Source organism: Salmo salar, chromosome ssa12 (genome assembly GCF_905237065.1).
Source record: "Salmo salar chromosome ssa12, Ssal_v3.1, whole genome shotgun sequence".
NCBI lineage: Eukaryota > Metazoa > Chordata > Actinopteri > Salmoniformes > Salmonidae > Salmo > Salmo salar.
The window spans coordinates 30,103,765-30,121,454 of NC_059453.1; the positions used below are offsets into that span (position 1 = coordinate 30,103,765).

Below are 17,690 nucleotides of genomic sequence, written 5' to 3' on the forward strand. Positions count from 1 at the left end.
TGTTATTCGTAAAAATTTGTGTGCAAAGAAATGTTTTCAATGGCACGATCTAGTGGATCAACTATGTACTGCGAATTTGATTTTGTATTTCATGACGTATATTTCATGCGCCTGAAGTTTCATATTGTGCGCGCAAAATAAGAAGAGCTGTCTGAAGTTGAATTAATATTGAGCATTTTGGGGCATAGCTACGATGTTTAGCCCTCGTTCCACCCCTTGTTCAGGCCGCAGGCAGTCCTCAAGGGTCACCGGTAGAAAGAGTCTCGCCGGTACACCTACAGGGCTTCTCTTTTCCCCACGTAGAACGTCGTTAGCAGCGAGGTGAGTGTCCATGCTCCATCATGCCATTGTCAACAGTGTCTCTTCAGGCACAGTCAATCTTGGAGTGTTTTTAAACAACTGCTGGCCCTCTCATTTCCAGATCAACTCCCACGCGTGTGCAGAGCTACTCAACTTCAGAAGCACTCCACTTCGATGTCCAGACGTTTGGGTCTTCTCTACCTGTCAAAGTCATGGAGGCTTTGACTATGGCTGATGGTGGGTCATTGACTCTTTCCTGTCATTATCTCTCTGCGAGTTCTACATGCTGTAGAATGCATTGTACAGGTCATCCCGATCAATGCTCTCCTCTCCCATGGGTTCTGTGTTTTGTGACCCACAGATGATGACCAGATCTCTGTGAAGGTTGATGAGAGTGGCTGGGCATGGATGGTGTGTGGAGAGAGACTGATCATCTGGAAGATCTGCCAGACTGCTGTTGCAAAGGTACAGTCAGTAGGTCACACCGTAGCAAAACGCTTTGAAACGGAACACAAAATGAGCCCTCCTTATTGGGCAAGTCCAGGTAGAACCCTACCACTTTGTGTCACTCCGTTTCAACACTGGATACACAACCCTGGTTGATAATGATGAGATATGCAACGCATTGATACAGTGTGTCCTATAATAAAAAAACATGCAGTGCCAATGCGTGAACCTTCTCTGTTGTGTTTCCTAGTTGTCAGTATGTAAGGGCCTCCAGCTGCCCACTAGTGAGTTTGTCTACTATGCTGATCTCATCTCGATATCATCTCCCAGCCCTCTGGAGACTGCCACTGTTCAGGTAATCAATGACTATATCACTAATCAGGAAAGTAAACTATTCAACCTCCGAATGTGTGACGCGTTCACCTGTCTGCCTAATGATTTAACTGTTAGCTGTTGAGCAGCTAACCTGAGTGTCGGTCTCTTTCTGCTTTAGCCTACTTGTTGTTGTCTTGACAAGGCATTCCTGACTGAATAAGCTGGCACCCAGGCTAATAATCAGGAACAAATGAACTGAAATTCCAATCAACTCACCATCAGTCATGGTTGTTTACTGTTGTGGGACTTTGTCTTGAATGCTCAGTCTATCTCTGTCATGGCGGTGGCTCCAGAGGGAACAGCCCGGTTCTGGCCCAGTTTGGCCCACGAGGGGAATTACGCTGAGACTGTGGTCGACATGGGCAAAAACCTCTGCAACTTTGTTGTGGCTGTTAGGGTAAGTTGATATGTTGTGGATGCATTGTTCTTCAAATCAAATTTTATTTGTCACATACACATGGTTAGTAGATGTTAATGCGAGTGTAGCGAAATGCTTGTGCTTCAAGTTCCGACAGTGCAGTAATATCTAACAATTCCACAACAACAACCAAATACACACAAATCTAAAGGGGTGAATGAGAATATGTACATATAAGTATATGGATGAGCGATGGCCGAGCGGCATAGACAAGGTGCAATAGATGGTATAAAATACAGTATATACATGTGATATGAGTAATGTAAGATATGTAAACATTATAAAAGTGGCATTATTTACAGTGGCATTGTTTAAAGTGACTAGTGAGCCATTTATTAAATTGGGCAGTGATTGGGTGTCAATGTAGGCAGCAGCCTCTCTGAGTTAGTGATTGTTGTTTAACAGTCTGATGGCCTTGAGATAGAAGCTGTTTTTCAGTCTCTCGGTCCCAGCTTTGATGCACCTGTACTGACCTCGCCTTCTGGATAATAGCGGTGTGAACAGGCAGTGGCTCGGGTGGTTGATGTCCTTGATGATCGTTTTGGCCTTCCTGTGACATCGGGTGCTGAAGGTGTCATGGAGGGCAGGTAGTTTTCCCTCTGTGATGCGTGGAGAGCCTTGCGGTTGAGGGCGGTGCTATTGCCGTACCAGGCTGTGATACAGGATGCTCTCGATTGTGCATCAAAAAGGTTTGTCAGGGTTTTGGGTGACAAGCCAAATTTCTTCATTCTCCTGAGGTTGAAGAGGCACTGTGCCTTCTTCACCACACTGTCTGTGTGGGTGGACCATTTCAGTTTGTCTGTGATGTTTACGCCTAAGAACTTAAAACTTTCCATCTTCTCCACTGCTGTCCCATCGATGTGGATAGGGGGGTGCTCCCTCTGCTGTTTCCTGAAGTCCACGATCATCTCCTTTGTTTTGTTAGCGTTGAGTGAGAGGTTGTTTTCCTGACACCACACTCTGAGTGCCCTCACCTCCTCCCTGTAGGCTTTCTCGTTGTTATTGGTAATCAAGCCACTACTGTTGTGTCGTCTGCAAACTTGATGATTGAGTTGGAGGCGTGCATGGCCACGCAGTCGTGGGTGAACAGGGAGTACAGGAGGGGGCTGAGCACGCACCCAAGTGGGGCCCCAGTGTTGAGGGTCAGCGAAGTGGAGATGTTGTTTCCTACCTTCACCACCTGGGGGCGGCCCGTCAGAAAGACCAGGACCCAATTGCACAGGGCAGGGTTGAGACCCAGGGCCTCCAGCTTGATGATGAGCTTGGAGGGTACTATGGTGTTGAATGCTGAGCTGTAGTCAGTGAACAGCATTCTTACATAGGTATTCATTTTGTCCAGATGGGATAGGGCAGTGTGATGGCGATTGCGTCGTCTGTGGACCTGTTGGGGCGTTATGCAAACTGAAGTGGGTCTAGGGTGGCCGGTAAGGTGGAGGTGATATGATCCTTGACTAGTCTCTCAAAGCACTTCATGATGATAGAAGTGAGTGCTACGGGGCGGTAGTCATTTAGTTCAGTTACCTTTGCCTTCTTGGGTACAGGAACAATGGTAGCCATCTTGAAGCATGTGGGGACAACAGACTGGGATAGGGAGCGATTGACTATGTCTGTAAACACACCAGCCAGCTGGTCTGCGCATGCTCTGAGGACGTGGCTAGTGATGCCGTCTGGGCCAGCAGCCTTGCGAGGGTTAACATGTTTAAGCCACGGGGGGGCAGTCCTTGTTAGCGGGCCGCTACACTGGCACTGTGTTATCCTCAAAGCCGGCAAAGAAGGTGTTTAGTTTGTCTGGAAGTGTGACGTCGGTGGCTGGTTTTCTTATTGTGGTCCGTGATTTGAAGTAGACCCTGCCACATACGTCTCGTATCCGTTGAATTGCGACTCCACCATGTCCCTGTACTGGCATTTCACTTGTTTGATTACCTTGCGGATGGAATAACTACACTGTTTATATTCAGTCATATTCCCAGACCTCTTTCCATGGTTAAATGCGGTGGATCGCGCTTTCAGTTTTGCGCGAATGCCGCCATCCATCCACGGTGTCTGGTTAGGGTAGGTTTTAATAGGCACAGTGGGTACAACATCTCCAATGCACTTGAATACAGCGCTGCTCCGCGATCACAGATAAAGGATGTATAGAGCAGGTTCTCATTATTAGTGGATTGAGAATTACCAACAAATTCTGTCTAAAATGGTAGCACACAGATACATTTTGAGCATATTTATCTGATTAAACATTATGTGCTGTTGATTTCATCCCCTTTCCTCTCCTCCCTCATCCCACCATCCCTCTCTTCCCTCAGGGGGGTAGTTTCATCGTGTCATCCTATAAGGGCCAGTTGATGCGTCTCGGGGCGGACCCCTCCGGAAAGCCGCTGCAGAGGGCGCTACAGCAGGGCCAGGGGGTGCTTTCCGGCATCGGACGCCGCGTCTCCAGCCTCTTTGGCATGCTCGCCCCGCTTACCAACAACAATGCACGTTTCTTCTAGTGGAGTCCTAGGAATCCCCAAAATATAGTCATTAGTGGGTAATATGATGATAACAGCTCACATACCCTCTTCTCCCTCTATAGCTCCACAGTGTTTTGTGGGTGGCAGAGACGGGCTGCCTGTATACTCTGACCTCCTGTGGGCTCAGTAAATGGGAGGTGGATGAGGTCACAGAGCGCCAGGTCCTCAGCTGGGACTCCAGCCGCGCTCTGACGGAGAGTGTCGCCGACGCCATCTGGGTAAGCAGAACAACACTTTACATGGATGTCGTGTTGCGTTACTTTGTCAGGTTGCGTTAAATCATGGTGCGTTACTTTGAGGTGAACTGTCCCCTTGGTTGTACAGGTCTCTGCAACAATAAAGGAAACACTTGAGTAAATGAGGGACACAAAGCATGTGCTTCCTGAGTTAATTAATAAATGAACATATCATCATGCTTAGCCATTATGGCAACCATGGCTAGAAGAGATCTCAGTTACTTTGAAAGCGGGGTCTCAGAGGAGTATAGGGGGTTTAAAGCGTGTGTGTGTCTGTCACCAGATCTCCACCCAATTGAACACTTATGTAAGATCCTGGAGCGACGCCTGAGACACCATCAACAAAACACCAAATTATGCAGTTTATTGTGGAACAATTGTATTGCATCCCTCCAATAGAGTTCCAGACACTTGTAGAATCTATGCCAAGGTGCATCAACGCTTTTCCGGCGACTCGTGGTGGCCCAACACCCTATTAAGACACTTACGTTGGTGTTTCCTTTATTTTGGTAGTAACCAGTAGATTGGATGATTGTCCTGAAGGCATGACCTGTTTTTTTTTTCTCTCACCAATAATCAGGGGTCAGAGAGCAACTATGAGGAAATCAAGGAGGGAGTGAACGTTACCTACATGGACATGCAGCTGAGCCAGTAAGTCGAGCTCTCGTCTAGGTTTCTGGATGTGTATTTATCTCACTACGTGATTTGATGTAATAGTCAGCTGGGGACTGCGACTTTTTATGATTCTACATACTTCTGACTATAATTTGGTGTTCCAGGGATGGCCTGGTAGTGTTGGCAGCAGCCTGGCACCCCTCAGACTCCCCCTGCCTGGCCTACTTCTGCCTGGTCACCCTGCTGGACAACGGCAACAACATCTCTGAGGAGCTCTCTGTGGAGGTCACCAAGTTCAACCCCCCCTTCCAGGTCAGTTTTCACTCAACCCTGGTCACTGTTGGGCTTCAACTGAAATGGTGTATTATGGTTCATTATTTAAAAAAACTTATTTTTTTATCAGTTTCAAAGTGGCAATAGGTTCCCTAAGTAGACTTGCTATGAATATGCTCAAGGCTTCATGGCTTTCTACATTTTCATGAATTTCATGCATTTCGACAAAATAGAATGCTATTTTTCAGACATGAAAATGATCAACCATATTGGTCTTCCTTCAGTTTAAATGTCGATGTTTATTTGTCTAATGGTTGATATGATGTGTTATTCCCCTCAGAGTGAGGATGCCCTCCAGGCCATGAGGCTGGTGTTACCACGGGCCTCCAGCCCTGCTGCCTTCCTGTACAACGAGGAGCTGGTGTTTGCCTGCTCCACCGGTACTGGCAGAGGAGGTCTACCTGAGGAGAAGATCCCCTTCAACACACCTGGTAAGAGACATGGATAATGGACTCAAGGTTAGAAGACATTGGGTGCCTCTCAATAGTTTAAAATTGTCCCTTTTTCCTCATCTCCTTTTCTTAATGAAGAAAATACATTTGACAAGAAGAGGAAGCCTTTAGAGACTGTTGACATGCACCCAATGTTTTAAACTGAATGGTATTGATGAGTGAATGGTGTAGATGGCTACAACAACAGCTCTCAGTAATTCATAGTTATCATAATAATATCAACAAACCTTTTGTCTTTTTAGATCATTATCCATTTTCATGAATGGTCAATTTGACTTGACTCGCCTCCCATGTTTCCATTCTCACCGTCCTCCTTCATCTCTCCAGGTGACCGTCTGCGTGGTGGGGGCTGCTGTGCCAACCTGCCAGTGTTCTTCTCCCAGAACAGTGGTCTGGTGGCCGTGGTGGCCAGGGAGAGTGCATCCATGCTGCCTGAGACTATGGAGGACTCCCTCTGCTTCTCCTTGGCTGAGGTAGGGAGTAGAGTCAGATTAAATAAAGCAGTGCTAGGTCTCTGATATGGAACTGGGTCACCAATTGGGTCATTTGACTTGTATGAATAATGAGATGACATTCAATTGGTGGACTAGCAATGTTTTTTTTTTTTTTTCATTTTCATAATTTTTACATAATTAGTGAGTTCACATTGTTTTATGACGTACATTATTTATGAATTCACACTTTTTGGTTTCAAGGCAACTCCTATGGAGACTCCAACTAGGATGGAGTCTGTAGCGCAAGAGGACAAAACCAAACTCCTAAAAGCAGCGTTCCTGCAGTTTTGCAGGTAAGTCTGCAGAATGATTGTGTGTCGTTGGCTCCAATTGCTCAAGTTTGAGATTTATTCACAGTGACACAGACCCCCTTTGTAAAACAAGGGAATTTGTTTGTTTCTCCCCTAAAAAAAAATGTCCCTGTGTTGAGGACGATGTGGATTTCGGTCTGTGTAATTACTTGCTCTCTGTGATTGCATCTGCCCTGTTGTTGGTAAGCTCGAGCAGCTGTTACTGCCAAATGAGGATGCAGAGCTCTGTGAGTTTTTTTTACAGAAAGAGGGAGGGAGTGTTTGTGAGTGACTGTGAGAGAGTACATGTACACATCGAGTGAATGGGGTACCACTAAGTAATGAGTACCACTAAGTAATTCTGTGAAAATATTTTATGTGTTTTCAGGAATGACCTGGTTAAATGATCTAAGCAATAAACATGGTTACTATTGAGTTTACCTTACAATGTTGTGAGTAGAACGTAACTGTTGTGATTGTCAGGAATGACCTGGTGGGGGCCCAGACCATGACAGATGAGCTGTTCCCCCCGAAGGGGGACGGTGAGGTGGGCGGGGAGCTGGACCTGGTGGTGACCCGGATCAACCTGGACCTGGTGGACGACTACCCAGCCTCAGACCCCCGCTGGGCCGAGTCTGTCCCTGACGGTGGGACAGAGGGAGGGAGGGAGGGAGAACAGGAAAAGAGGGAGAGAAATGTAGACAGGCGAAGACATGGAAACCTGTAGTTCTTTTCTATCAAAATGATTGAATATATTGTTCCACATAGAAGTGACCTTGTTTCTGTGTTGTCGTGTCCAGAGAGTGCTGGCTTCCCCCTGACCTCCCTCATCATCCTCCACCAGCTGGAGGACAAGATGAAGGCCCACGGCTGCTTCATGGACTTCCTGCTACAGGTGGGTCACCTGCATAGAAATCTATTTCAGTCCTGAATAATTCTAATCCTGTGGGCCACCTGCATAGAAATGCATTTCAATCCCGTTTAATCCGGAATAATTCTAATCATATGGGTCACCGTGGGATCGGACTTCACTACAGGGCTCCTCACAGATTTCTGAATAAAGATCGATATGTCATGACTGAGTTCAACAACCTTATCTCGTTACTCCACACCCCGATTTCCAAACGAGCTTCAATGCCATACAACACTCCTTCCGTGGCCTCCAACTGCTCTTAAACGCTAGTAAAACTAAATGCATGCTCTTCCACATATTCTAAGTCAGAACCGTCCAAAGTAGTGATGGTAGTCGGGCGGGCGGGTGCGGGCAGCGATCGGTATCGCTGCCCGCACCTGCCCGTTACTTCTTTGCTAGGTAACGCTCCGCCTTATCTCAGCTCACTGGTCACCATAACAGCACCCACCTGTAGCACGCACTCCAGCAGGTATCTCACTGGTCATCTCCAAAGCCAATTCCTCCTTTGGCCGCCTTTCCTTCCAGTTCTCTGCTGCCAATGACTGGAACGAATTGCAAAAATACGTCTCCAACTTCAGCGATATCTCCCTCACTAACTTTAAACATCAGCTATCTGAGCAGCTTACTGATTGCTGCAGCTGTACACAGCCCATCTGTAAATAGCCCACCCAACTGCCTACCTCATCCCCATATTGTTTTTATTTACTTTTCTGCTCTTTTACACACCACTATTTCTACTTGCACATCATCATCTGCACATCTATCACTCCAGTGTTAATTTTCTAAATTGTAATTACTTCGCTACTATGGCCTATTTATTGCCTTACCTCCTTACTCCATTTGCACACACTGTACATAGATTTTTCTACTGTGTTATTGACTGTACGTTTATTTATGTGTAACTCTGTTGTTGTTTTTGTCGCACTGCTTTGCTTTAACTTGGCCAGGTCGCAGTTGTAAATGAGAACTTGTTCTCATACTGGTACACCTCCCTTCCCCCACAGGTGGGTCTCCTGGACCGGCTGGGCCAGACCGCGGTGCGCTCGTCTCCCATGGCGACGCGCCTGTTGCTGTGTGAGCACGCCGAGAAGCTACAGGCGGCCATGACGCTGAAGAACCACCACGCCAAGCACGGCGAGCTGATCAATCGCGCCATCCTCATTGCCTTGAGGAAGAGCAACGCAACCGTGTCCACCAGCCTCACGGCTGCCGACATCTTCTTCAGAGAGGTGACAATGACAGAGATAATATCCCCAGCAGAGTTGGGGTCTGGTGACAATGACAGAGATAATAGTTGGGGTCTTCACACAATTTAGATGATTTGAGATTCCAATTTAAATCATAAAATCATGTTTTCAATGTCAAAACATTAGCTTTGGGATTGTGGGAAGCTTCTGTCTTATGCCTCAGGTGAGGTTATTAAGAGGTGTGTGTGTGTGTGTGTGTGTGTGTGTGTGTGTGTGTGTGTGTGTGTGTGTGTGTGTGTGTGTAGGTGTCTCAAATCTCCTCAGTCTTTGAGTGTCTACTAGAAGAGGAGGAGAGGACTCTGAAGGAGAACCCTGTGGACTCTGTGAAGTGGGCTGAAGTGGTGCTCAGTGTCAACACCATCATCAAGGTACACAACACAGGCAGTGCAGGCTCTGTATCCACATCCATATTGTTAGTCACGTATCTTCCATGCATGTGTATGGTTGCCTTTTGATCATATGGTGTGCTTATATATACTGTGTATCTACAGTGCATTCGTAAAGTATTCAGACCCCTTGACAATCTACACACACTACCCCATAATGACAAAGCAAAAACAGGTTTTTAGACATTTTTGCAAATATATGCAAAAAAATATCACATTTACCTAAGTATTCAGACCCACACCTGTATTTGGGGAGTTTTTCCCATTCTTCTCTGCAGATCCTCTCAAGCTCTGTCAGGTTGGATGGGGAGCGTCACTGCACAGCTATTTTCAGGTCTCTCCAGAGATGGTGGATCGGGTTCAAGTCCAGGCTCTGGCTGGGCCACTCAAGGACATTCAGAGACTTGTCCCGAAGCCACACCTGCATTGTCTTGGCTGTGTGCTTAGGGTCATTGTCCTGTTGGAAGGTGAACCTTCGCCCCATTCTGAGGTCCTGAACGCTCTGGAGAAGGCTTTCATCAAGGATCTCTCTGTACTTTGCTCCGTTCATCTTTCCTTCGATCATGACTAGTCTCCCAGTCCCTGCCGCAGAAAACATCCCCACAGCATGATACTGCCACCACCATGCTTCACCGTAGGGGTGGTGCCAGGTTTCCTCCAGATGTGACGTTTGGCATTCAGGCCAAAGAGTTCAATCTTGGTTTCATCAGACCAGAGAATTTTGTTTCTCATGGTCTGAGAGTCCTTTAGGTGCCTTTTGGCAAACTCCAAGTGGGCTGTCATGTGCCTTTTACTGAGGAATGGCTTCAGTCTAGCCACTCTACCATAAAGGCCTGATAGGTGGAGTGCTACAGAGATGGTTGTCCTTCTGGAAGGTTCTCCCATCTCCACAGAGGAACTCTGGAGCTCTGTCAGAGTGACCATCGGGTTCTTGGTCACCTCCCTGACCAAGGCCGATTGCTCAGTTTGGCTGGGCGGCCAGCTCTAGGAAGAGTCTTGGTGGTTCCAAACTGATTGAGGCCACTGGGTTCTTGGGGATCTTCAATGCTGCAGACATTTTTTGGTACTCTTCCCTAGATCTATGCCTCGACACAATCCTGTCTCGGAGCGCTACGGACAATTCCTTCGACCTCATGGCTGGGTTTTGCTCTGACATGCACTGTCAACTGTGAGACCTTTTATATAGACAGGTGTGTGCCTTTCCAAATCATGTCCTATCAATTGAATTGACCACAGGTGGACTCCAATCAAGTTGTAGAAACATCTCAAGGATTATAAATGGAAACAGGATGCACCTGAGCTCAATTTTGAGTCTCATAGCAAAGGGTCTGAGTACTTATGTAAATAAGGTATTTATTTGTCATAAATTTGCAAAAATGTCTTAACCTGTTTTCGCTTTGTCATTATGGGGTATTGCGTGTAGATTTAATGAGGAACAATAATGTATTTTAATACATTTTTGAATAAGGCCGTAACCTTACAAAGTGTGGAAAAGGTCAAGGAGTCTGAATACTTTCCGAATGCACTGTATATATGCTGAGCAACAATATAAGTGCAACATTTAAAGTGTTGGTCCATGAGCTGAAATAAAAGATCCCAGAAATGTTCCATACGCACAAAAAATGTATTTCTCTCTAATTTGTTTACCTTTCCTGTTAGTGAGCATTTCTTCTTTGCCCAGATAATCCATCCACCTGACAGGTGTGGCATATCAAAAAGCTGATTAAACAGCATGATCATTACACAGGTGCACCTCGTGCTGGGCCTGGCTCCCCAGTTGCTGGACCTGGCTCCCAAGTGGGTGGGCCTATGCCCACCCATGGCTGTACCCCTGCCCAGTCATGTGAAATCCATAGATTAGGGCCTAATGAATTTATTTCAATTGACTGATTTCCTTATATGAACTGTAACTCAGTAAAATCATTGAAATTGTTGCCTGTTGCGTTTATATTTTTGTTCATATATGTACAGTTGAAGTCGGAAGTTTACATACACCTTAGCCAAATACATTTAAACTCAGTTCTTCACAATTCCTGACATTTAATCCAAGTAAAAATTCCCTGTCTTAGGTCAGTTAGGATCACCACTTTATTTTAAGAATGTGAAATGTCAGAATAATAGTAGAGTGAATGATTTATTTCAGCTTTTATTTCTTTGATCACATTCTCAGTGGGTCAGAAGTTTACATACACTCAATTAGTATTTGGAAGCATTGCCTTTAAATTGTTTAACTTGGTTCAAATGTTTCAGGTAGCCTTCCACAAGCTTCCCACAATAAGTTGGGTGAATTTTAGCCCATTCCTCCTGACAGAGCTGGTGTAAATTAGTCAGGTTTGTTGGCCTCCTTGCTCGCACACGCTTTTTCAGTTCTGCCCGGAAATGTTTCTATAGGATTCAGGTCAGGGCTTTGTGATGGCCACTCCAATACCTTGACTCTGTTGTCCTTAAGCCATTTTTCCACAACTTTGGAAGTATGCTTGGGGGCATTGTCCATTTTAGAAGACCCATTTGCGACCAAGCTTTAACATCCTGACTGATGTCTTGAGATGTTGCTTCAATATATCCACATAATTTCCTCCCTCATGATGCCATCTATTTTGTGAAGTGCACCAGTCCCTCCTGCAGCAAAGCACCCCCACAACATGATGCTGCCACCCCCGTGCTTCACGGTTGGGATGGTGTTCTTCGGGCTTGCAAGCCTCCCCCTATTTCCTCCAAACCTAACGATGGTCATTATGGCCAAACAGTTCTATTTTTGTTTCATCAGACCAGAGGACATTTCTCCAAAAAGTACGATCTTTGTCCCTATGTACAGTTGCAAATCGTAGTCTGGCATTTTTATGGCGGTTTTGGAGCAGTGGCTTCTTCCTTGCTGAGTGGCCCGTCAGGTTATGTCGATATAGGACTCTTTTTACTGTGGATATAGATACTTTTGTACCGGTTTCCTCCAGCATCTTCACAAGGTTCTTTGCTGTTCTTCTGGGATTGATTTGCACTTTTCGCACAAAGGTACGTTCATCTCTAGGAGACAGAACGCGTCTCCTTCCTGAGCGGTATGACAGCTGCGTGGTCCCATGGTGTTTATACTTGTGTACTATTGTTTGTACAGATGAACGTGGTGCCTTCAGGCGTTTGGAAATTGCTCCCAAGGATGAACCAGACTTGTGGAGGTCTTCAATTTTTTTTCTGAGGTCTTAGCTGATTTCTTTTGATTTTCCCATGATGTCAAGCAAAGAGGCATTGAGTTCGAAGGTAGGCCTTGAAATACATCCACAGGTAGACCTCCAATTGACTCAAATTATGTCAATTAGCCTATCAGAAGCTTCTAAAGCCATGACATCGTTTTCTGGAATTTTCCAAGCTGTTTAAAGGCACAGTCAACTTAGTGTATGTAAACTTCTGACCCACTGGAATTGTGATACAGTAAGTTATAAAGGTTAAATAATCTGTCTGTAAACAATTGTTGGAAAAAGTACTTGTGTCATGCACAAAGTAGATGTCCTAACAGACTTGCCAAAACTATAGTTTGTTAACAAGAAATTTGTGGAGTGGTTGAAAAACAAGTTTTAATGACTCTAACCAAAGTGTATGTTAACTTCTGACTTCATCTGTATGTCATGTTGCTTGTGAGGTTGTATTTCTTGTAATGGCACAGTCAGTAATTTGTGTACGTTTGTGTGTTGTATTCCAGGACATGCTGCAGGCTGCTGGTCAGTACAGAGACACCAAGGCCTCACTGTACAGAGCCTCAGAGAGCACCCCTGCTGAGCCAGAATACATCCCATGGACCGGTACATTCCCTGTTGAACACACATAGTAATCTAAAGTAACTTCTTGTAACGCCTTGTCTCCTTTTGTTAATGTCAACTGATCTGAAAAGACAGGATAGGTGAAAGTGATACGCTAGATCCCTTTCACTGCGATGAAGGAGAAGAATTTAGAGTCTCCCAAATGTAAGACAATTGAGATGCGCCCTTAATCCCTAAACCTGTCTCTTTCTCTCCCCACAGCCTCTAGCGGTCTGGGCGGGGTGCGCACCGTCATCGCCCGCCAGCACGAGGTGATCCTGCGTGACGTGTACCCTCACGCCGACTCGGAGCTGCGCAATGGCCTGAACGAGCAGCTGGCAGCGCTGCTGGACGTGCTCCTGGGAGGCTACGTTTCCCAGCTGACCTCACTGAGACCAGGCCGGCCGGGCCAGCAGGACCGCTACAACACCCTGGAGATGGAGTACACGCAGCGCCGCTCTGAGCTGCTCGCACCACTGTGTGAGTGGAGGTTGAACGCAAAATACCGGGCGGACATTTTGGCTTGAGTGTTTGGTTACCGGGTCAAGACATTTTGGAATACAAAATAAGTGGAATTACAGTTGAATTACACATTTTATAGCTAAATGTAGCTGATAATTTATGAAAAATATAAGCCTGACTGCTTATTGCTTCCATTATAAAGGTATTATGTACACTTAAATAATATTAAGGGTGTTAACTTTTCTTTATGTTCCAGTGGAGCTGGGTCAGTACCAGTGGGTGGCGGCACTGGCAGAGAAGTACTGTGACTTTGACATCCTGGTCCAGATGTGTGAGCAGACTGACAACCAGAATAGACTGCAGCACTACATGGCCAAGTTCGCCGACCAGGTTAGACACTAATCCTCTAAAACCTGGGTGGTGTTCATTAGTTGGAGAAATTTTGAAATGGGGAGGTACTCCTTGAACTGGTCCAATAAGAACACAGATATTTGCATGTTACATTTTTATTTATTTAGCAGACACTCTTATCCAGAGCGACTTACAGGAGCAATCAGGGTTAAGTGCCTTGCTCAAGGGCACATCAACAAATTTTCACCTAGTCGGCTCGGGGATTCGAACCAACAATCTTTTGGTTACTGGCCTAACGCGCTTAACCGCTAGCCTACCTGCCGTTACTAAGACTGCACACGTAAATCATACATTGATACCCATTATGGGATAAAAATGTTGTTATTTCTCAAGCTAGGACTAGATTAGGATTCCAAAAATGCTGCGTGTTTCATTTAATTTCCATGTCACTTCCTGTAGAACTTTGCGGACTTCCTGTTCCGCTGGTACATGGAGAAGGGAAAGCGGGGCAAGCTGCTCTCCCAGCCCATCGCCCAGCACCGGCAGCTGGCCAGCTTCCTGCAGTCCCACGAACACCTCAGCTGGCTGCACCACATCCACGTACATGACTTCAGCAGTGTAAGTGGAACACACACTCTCTCACACATACACACACACATCAGTTGACCTTAGTAGCTAACTTGTGAACATGCTGCTTCATATGAAAAGACTTACAGTAGACATAGTTTAGTTTCCCATGTTAATATAAACAGTGTTGCATTTGTGATATTTATTTGACCATCACTCCCCAGGCCCACAAAACCCTGTATGGCCAGGCCAACATGGAGACGCGTTACTTTGTGAAGAAGAAGACCCTGCTGGCTCTCAGTAAACTGACTGCCCTGGCATCAGACATGCCTGAGGCTGTGATGAAGAAACAAGTAGACGGTAAGGGGCTACTTGAGATACTGCTACTTAATTCTCACTTAAATCATACATTATTGTCAATGGGAATTATGAACATGTATTTCAAACTGTGTTAGTATTTAGCCCTAAGACAACAGACCCTGTTTGATGCAAAAGAAGCAAGGAAACCTCTGTTCACTGTGGGTTGTGTAATTGGTGAGTTCTGCAGGGATATCACCAGTGTTTTCCTTGTCATCCTACAGACATGGTAGAGCAGGAGAGGTTCTTGCTGCACCAGGAGACTCTGCCCAAACAGCTGCTGGAGGAGAAACAACAGAACCCAGACACCATGCCCCTGCTCAGCGCTCACAACCTTATTCATGTAAGAACACACATCAGTGGACCACTCACATTACCACATAACCCAACACAGACAACCTTATCAATGCACCATTATAAACTGGGTGGTTCGAGCCCTGAATGCTGATTGGCTGACAGCTATGGTATATCAGACCGTATACGGGTATGACAATGTTTTTATACCGCTCTAATTTCGTTGGTAACCAGTTTATAATAGTAATAAGGCACCTCAGGGGTTTGTGATATATGGGCAATATACCACACCTAAGGATTGTATCCAGGCACTCCACGTTGTGTCATGCTTATGAACAGCCGTTAGCTGTGGTATATTGGCCATATACCACACCCCCTCATGCCTTATAGCTTATGTAGACCACACACGCACAGTCGCACAACCAGCAACTCTACATAAATCCACATACCTGCCACCACACAGACACACGATGACAATACAACACACACATCTATCCTCCTGTCACCAACTGAACCCCAAAATACAACTCCCACAAATACCAATGGACTGACCTCATTTTTCTCTCTTCTCACCAGCTGTATATTTGTGATGACAATCGACGAGCCAATGAGTATGACTTCAAGAAGGCTCTGGATCTACTGGAGTACATAGACGAGGTAGTCCTACTGTCGCTAGCATGAATCATTAGCTCAGGGTTGATTAATCAGGTCTGTCAGGGTTCACTGATATGGGCCATATTCTTGTTGCAGGAGGACGCTGTGGACATTGAGGGACTCAAGTGTGAGATCTTCTGCAAGGCCCTCAAGAAAGACGAGTAAGTACCGCTCAATGGCCCTAATCCTTCTAATATCTCACTCTTACTCCCTTTCTTGCTAATTTCCTAATTCTATATTTGAAAGGTGTAAATACGCTGTTTGACACTTATCTTATATTTTTGTTATTTATTTACGCTGTCAATGAATTAATAAGCATTATTGTTATTACTGTAAGTTTGCATTGAGCTTCCTTTCCGCTGTGTTGCTCACAGCTGGTCGTCTGCTGATGGGAACGATGACCCTCTGGAGGCAGCCAAGGACAGCATCTTTGTCAAGATCCTCCTCAAGCTCATACAAGAAGGTAAGCACTGCAGTAGCCATTTTGTCTCGGTGTGTGACCAAAGGATTTCACTGTATTCTCATCAGTTAATTTGTTTGTTAACAACACATTTCAAGAGTTACTTAAGAAATATTTAGGAGATTGTTGTAATATTTTTTGTTATTAATTACAAAATATTGAAAAGGCTATTGAGTGTCACTGCTCTGTTTATGTACCTCTTTATGACCATTCCAACCTATTCAGAATGTCTTCTCTTGTTGTTTTCCAGGTGTTTCTCTACAGACCTACCTTCCTGACTTCAAAGACCTTCTTCAACTGGACGAGATGGAGGCTTTGAAATCAAAGCCCACTTTTGAGTTTGTACTGCGGGCCAACTATGAACATTACCTGCAAGCACAGATCTGATGACCCCTGACCCCTTTCACAACTGTGTCTCCCAGGTTGCACTTGGTTTGTTCCTTACTTTCCATTTTTACTGTTTGTTTGACAAAAAGATAACGTGTTGCATTTTCTAAATAAAAGTCATATTTCTGTAAATGTTCTTTTCTTTTGATTTTGGCATTCACAAGACTCCTTTAAGTTTTTGAAAAACAAAATATATTGTTTTATTTCCTTACCTCAATAACCTGGGAAAAAGCAACATATGTAGTTACAAATCCTGAATCTCCAATACACCTATATCTCCTGTGATAATTGCTTGAGTAAAAGTCAGGAGAGTAAATGTCATGGATTCAACTGGAGCCATTAGGCTAGGACCAGATAGATGAAACAGTACACACCTCGTGGAAAATATACCTATACTAGCCGCTCAAAATTAACACAACATCCAACTCAACAACAAGCCACACTCATTGACTAACATGCCATAATAGGCTATTGGATTTCTGCAGCAAGCCATTGGGTGCTGTAGCCTACATTGCCAACTGTATTGGGTTCTTGTTTAAATAGCGGGGCCTGACTCCTCAAGTGTCTCCTCCAACCCTTCGAGGAGTCTGCAACTGATCCACTTTCACCAATGGCAGAAGCAGATGGCCACTGTGTCTTGTCCTAAAAATAGAAAATAGAGGTTAAATTAGGGACATACACAATAAATTACCACCACTGTCGTTATGGGGGAGGGGGATTGAAAGTTCAGTAGCCCTATATGGGGGGATTGAAAGAACTCCCTCAGAGAAAGTGTGCTTTTGATAGGCTTCTAAGCATACTCTTTCAAACCTTATCAATAGTCTTGAATGACTATTTTGAGTAGTTGTCATATGGATGCTGACACTACTTAGTAGAGACTTTCACTGATCTTTGACAGATTGTTTGTGTGGGAGCTCTAGGTTTGGAATATTTTATTACAGGACTTCCTGTCTGGCTTGTAGAATGCCTCCGTGGATGGTGGTGTTGTGTATGGTTGGTATGGAGATTACATTTACGAGCCTGAGTATTGGTCCCGCATGGCGCTTGCAACGCCAGGGTTGTGGGTTTGATTCCCACGGGAGACCAGTACGATAATAAACCACTACTGTAAGTCGCTCTGGATAAGAGCGTCCGTTAAATGACAAATGTAAAAAATGTTAATATTGGTATTTGAAGTAGGCTATCCCATCAATAACATTCCTATCAAAGCTAAAAAAAAAATTATAGGGACCAATGGAAGTTGGATAATGCAATTTTAAACATTTAGTTTTCTTGTACTAAAATACCTTTCCACAAGTATGTTTAGTTGGATACCTTGGCAGTGATGAGTTAGCAGTTGGACAAACATATCAGT

The 17,690-nt window shown here is 45.0% G+C and overlaps 1 protein-coding gene across 1 annotated transcript; it reads left to right on the forward strand.

Annotated features, from left to right (window-relative positions):
* Positions 1-84: 84 nt before the first annotated feature.
* Positions 85-16,468, forward strand: LOC106564728 (nuclear pore complex protein Nup133). The gene is made up of 26 exons (XM_014131022.2): positions 85-321; positions 422-537; positions 662-765; positions 998-1,102; positions 1,388-1,519; positions 3,844-4,014; positions 4,113-4,268; positions 4,867-4,937; positions 5,066-5,213; positions 5,515-5,665; positions 6,014-6,159; positions 6,382-6,473; positions 6,954-7,117; positions 7,271-7,365; positions 8,388-8,612; positions 8,876-8,998; positions 12,708-12,807; positions 13,027-13,284; positions 13,523-13,656; positions 14,077-14,235; positions 14,409-14,544; positions 14,766-14,884; positions 15,412-15,492; positions 15,586-15,650; positions 15,864-15,952; positions 16,200-16,468. Exons 1-26 carry the CDS (start codon positions 194-196, stop codon positions 16,334-16,336), a joined length of 3,405 nt encoding a protein of 1,134 aa, XP_013986497.1. The 5' UTR covers positions 85-193; the 3' UTR covers positions 16,337-16,468.
* Positions 16,469-17,690: the final 1,222 nt, after the last annotated feature.